The 3,662-nt window shown below is 37.0% G+C and overlaps 1 protein-coding gene across 1 annotated transcript; it reads right to left on the reverse strand.

Moving 5' to 3' along the window:
- Positions 1-2,246: 2,246 nt before the first annotated feature.
- On the reverse strand, positions 2,247-3,185 carry LOC123250691 (olfactory receptor 6C2-like). Its single transcript, XM_044679888.1, has one exon. The coding sequence runs from the start codon at positions 3,183-3,185 to the stop codon at positions 2,247-2,249; it is 939 nt and encodes a 312-aa protein (XP_044535823.1).
- Positions 3,186-3,662: the final 477 nt, after the last annotated feature.

The following is a 3,662-nucleotide window of genomic DNA, read 5'->3' on the forward strand; positions in this document are numbered from 1 at the left end:
GACTTTTATAGATGAATAGAAACAGAGGTCAGTTTATATGGTTTCAGACACTCAGGATCAGTGGTAATTCTAGAGACAATTGAGCCAAATATGAATGTTTCCGAGAGAAGAGGCAATAGGCATATTAAAGTGAAGGAAGCCATCAGTGATAGGTTGCTGAGGCCACAGTGAAACTGAAACAGACTTCTGTTGATCAAGAGATTGCTTTCATAGTTCTAGTGACAATGAGACTTCCTGACTTGTGGGATCTTATTGAAGAAGGGTAATAAATATGGATGCAATTGCATTTTGCATTTTCAAGGCCTGGGATTTCAGGATTCAGAAAACAATGATGAGATGTCCAAATATCAAGTATTAGGTAAGGAGAGTATTTGGCAAACACCTAGGGACCTCTTTTCCAGAAGATTCAACAAGTATTAGTAAGATGCCTAGGCTCAACTACGTAAAGAATACAAGAAGGTTGGCCAATAATAGCATAGTTAGAATCAGCTAAAGATCCTTTCCCTAATCTACAGGGCTGTAAACCTCTCCCAAGAGTAGGCAGATTGCTTAGTACCACTAACAGGGCAAGTTTCATAATGATCCCATTCAGGACCAAGGGAATTGGCATTGCCAATCTGCCTGTGAGTATTACTCAGGAATATTTTAGACAGGAAAGGCGAGTGAGGGGAAAGCCATAGATTGGTAAGGCAGGACAAGAATGAAGCAAGCTGACTAGAAATCTAATCAGTGGTCACCTGGAGAAGCTGATGAAGTGGGATCAATAAAAATTCCAAAAAGAAAGCATTTCAAATTCACAGAGAACTAGCTGTTATTTGAGAGTTCAGTTATTTAAGCAGATTCCAAATATTTCCAGATACTCAAAATTGTCCTGTCCCTCCCTATGTGGATAGGGATATGGAGTGAATATATGATATTCATTGGTATAAAGGATATTCAGGTGGGGAAAATCACTTTACCAATTCAGATCAACAATGTATCTACAACTAGAAAAGTTTCATAACTTAGGTGTCTTGGGACTCTTGATTCCAGGGTCTATTCATACTGGGGGAGGAAGGGTGCAATGGTAACTTCCTTATTCCCAGTCCTTTGACATCTACTCTTCAAGAGACCCTAAAAGTTCCTAAAGATTAAGGTTCACTCCAGGCAAGGAATGTGAGTAACAGGTTTGGACATTAAAATATTGGAACCTCAAAATAGTGACAAAGGGGTTCAAAGAAATTTTCTCTCAAAATCCTTTGAACTCTAAGAGTTAATGTGGCTATTATTATTTCAACTAAGTGCTCTCTCACTGAAAAAAATTAAACTAATACTATTTTGATTCCTAAAGTTGCTTTTTATATTCCTGTAGTGAACTCAGTAATTCAGCATTTCCTCTGAGTTAAGTTTAAAGTCATAACTAAAAGAAAAATTGTTATCCCTCCTAACTTAAAATCCTGGAAAATTCTAGGATATCTGTTTACTTTGGAAGTCAACAAACTGACCTGATATATTTCCACAAGATATACTGTACATCCTTTTCAGTTCTTGTACAGGTAAGGACTCTCTTTGGATCCAGAGAACATGCTAGCCCTGGTCCACTATCAATAGCCTAAGGATGTAGATGTGTATCACAAATCAGTCAAGCATTCCTCTAACCTGAGAGCCATGGTTAAAAGTCCCAGTAAGGTGCTAACTCACTCTTGATGTAACTTTTAATGCTGTCCCATGATGATTCTGGCCCTGTAACCAACTATATTATTCTCTCCCTCCACCCCAAGTTCTGTTTGTTCTATGCTTATAAAAAGGACTTGTTCCTCCTCCTCTGGATCATTGGCCTAATCAGGGTAGCTATTTGACCCAATAGGTTAACAGAGTTATACCCTGCTAATAAACTGATAAAGCTTAGAATTCTGTACCTTAGTTTATCTTTATTAAATCCTATAAATTCTCTGTCTCTGTCTCTGCCTGTCTCCCTATCTCTCTTCTCTCTCAAGAACTGATCATAAGATGAACTTGAATTTATTTTAAAGAGCAAATAGCTGCATTGATCAGAATGGTGGGTCAGTTACCAGAAAGCATGGTAGATGCTTTAAAAGGGGTGGAGAGGGGAAGAGGATATGCCTGATCATGCTTGCTTTCCCAATGTAAGAGAAAAGGTATTGTGAGAAGGCCAAAGTGACTATATTGTATATAAAGGGTGATTAGCAAGAGAAAAGAAATAGATTAATAAATCCTTCCCTGATAATTATTCAGCTTTTTGGCTGTCATTGCTTTGAGAGAAATGCAATCCTTTTGACTGAGTCTTTAAAAGCTTGTATGACTTGCTTGTTCCTCAGGGTGTAAATAAAGGGATTCATCACAGGGGCAACTGAAGTGGTGAGCACTGACACTATCTTATTCAAAGCTACCCCTTCCTTTACAGAAGGTTTGATGTATATGAAGATACAGCTGCCATATGAGATGGAGACAACTATCATGTGAGATGAACAAGTGGAAAAGGCCTTTTTCCTTTGCTGGACAGAGGGAAATCTCAGAATAGTTCTGATAATATATCCATAGGAAAGAATTACTAACACTAGAGTGATGATAAGTGTCAACACAGCAAAAGCTAAAATCATCCTTTCTATAAATTCTGTATCAGAGCATGTGATCTCTAGCATTGGTGATGCATCACAGCCAAAATGATCAATTACATTTGAGTCACAGAATTCTAACTCAAGACCTAAGCTAAGTGGTGGAAGGATAATCATCAGCCCAGACACCCAACAACTCAGGAGGAGCTGGTTACAGACTTTGTTGTTCATGATAGTTGTATAGTGCAGAGGTTTGCAGATGGCCACATAACGGTCATAGGACATGGCAGCTAGGAGGAAAAATTCTGTTGATCCAAAGAGGATGACAAAAAATATTTGGGTGGCACATTCATTATAAGTAATGGTATTGTCCCCAGTGGACATGCTGTATAGAAATCTGGGAATACAGGCAGATGTAAAGGACAATTCTAAGAAGGAAAAATTTCGGAGGAAAAAATACATGGGAGTTTTAAGGTGAGGATCCACAAAAGTGAGGGTGATGATGGTCAAGTTCCCAGTTATACTCAGCATATAGGTAAGAAACAGAAAGACAAAAAGCATAACCTGAAGCTGTGGGTCATCTGTTAGTCCTCGAAGAATGAATAATGTAATACTTGAATGGTTTCGCATCCCTGGATTCCAACTTTTGTTTGACCTATGCATAAAAATAAAGAGATTAAATCCAAAGACTGAGTTCTTAACTAAACCCAGAATAGATTAAATCATAAAAATAAACCAGATAATTCAATTATGCAAAATAGAAGAACTTTAGTGCTGACAAAAATCAATGTAATTAGTATAATGAAAGGGGTCTAAAGGGATGAAAATCTTTGCCTCAAAGATCTTTAATAAGAGCCTAATATATTGAAGGAAGTAACTCAAATATAATTATAAACCATTAACAACCATAAGAAAGATTGTTCTAAATGTCAAATATTAAGAGAAATGCAAATCAAAATAATGGTGTTTCCTTTACTTCACATCTAGAAAATTGGCAAAGAAAATAAAAAACTGGGGGATAGTTAAGGTTAGAGAGATTTGGGGGCTATATATTTTCCCAACTATTCTGGAAAATAATTTGGAATTATTTTTTTTAAATGGCCAAAA

Source organism: Gracilinanus agilis, chromosome 5 (genome assembly GCF_016433145.1).
Source record: "Gracilinanus agilis isolate LMUSP501 chromosome 5, AgileGrace, whole genome shotgun sequence".
Classification (NCBI taxonomy): Eukaryota; Metazoa; Chordata; class Mammalia; order Didelphimorphia; family Didelphidae; genus Gracilinanus; species Gracilinanus agilis.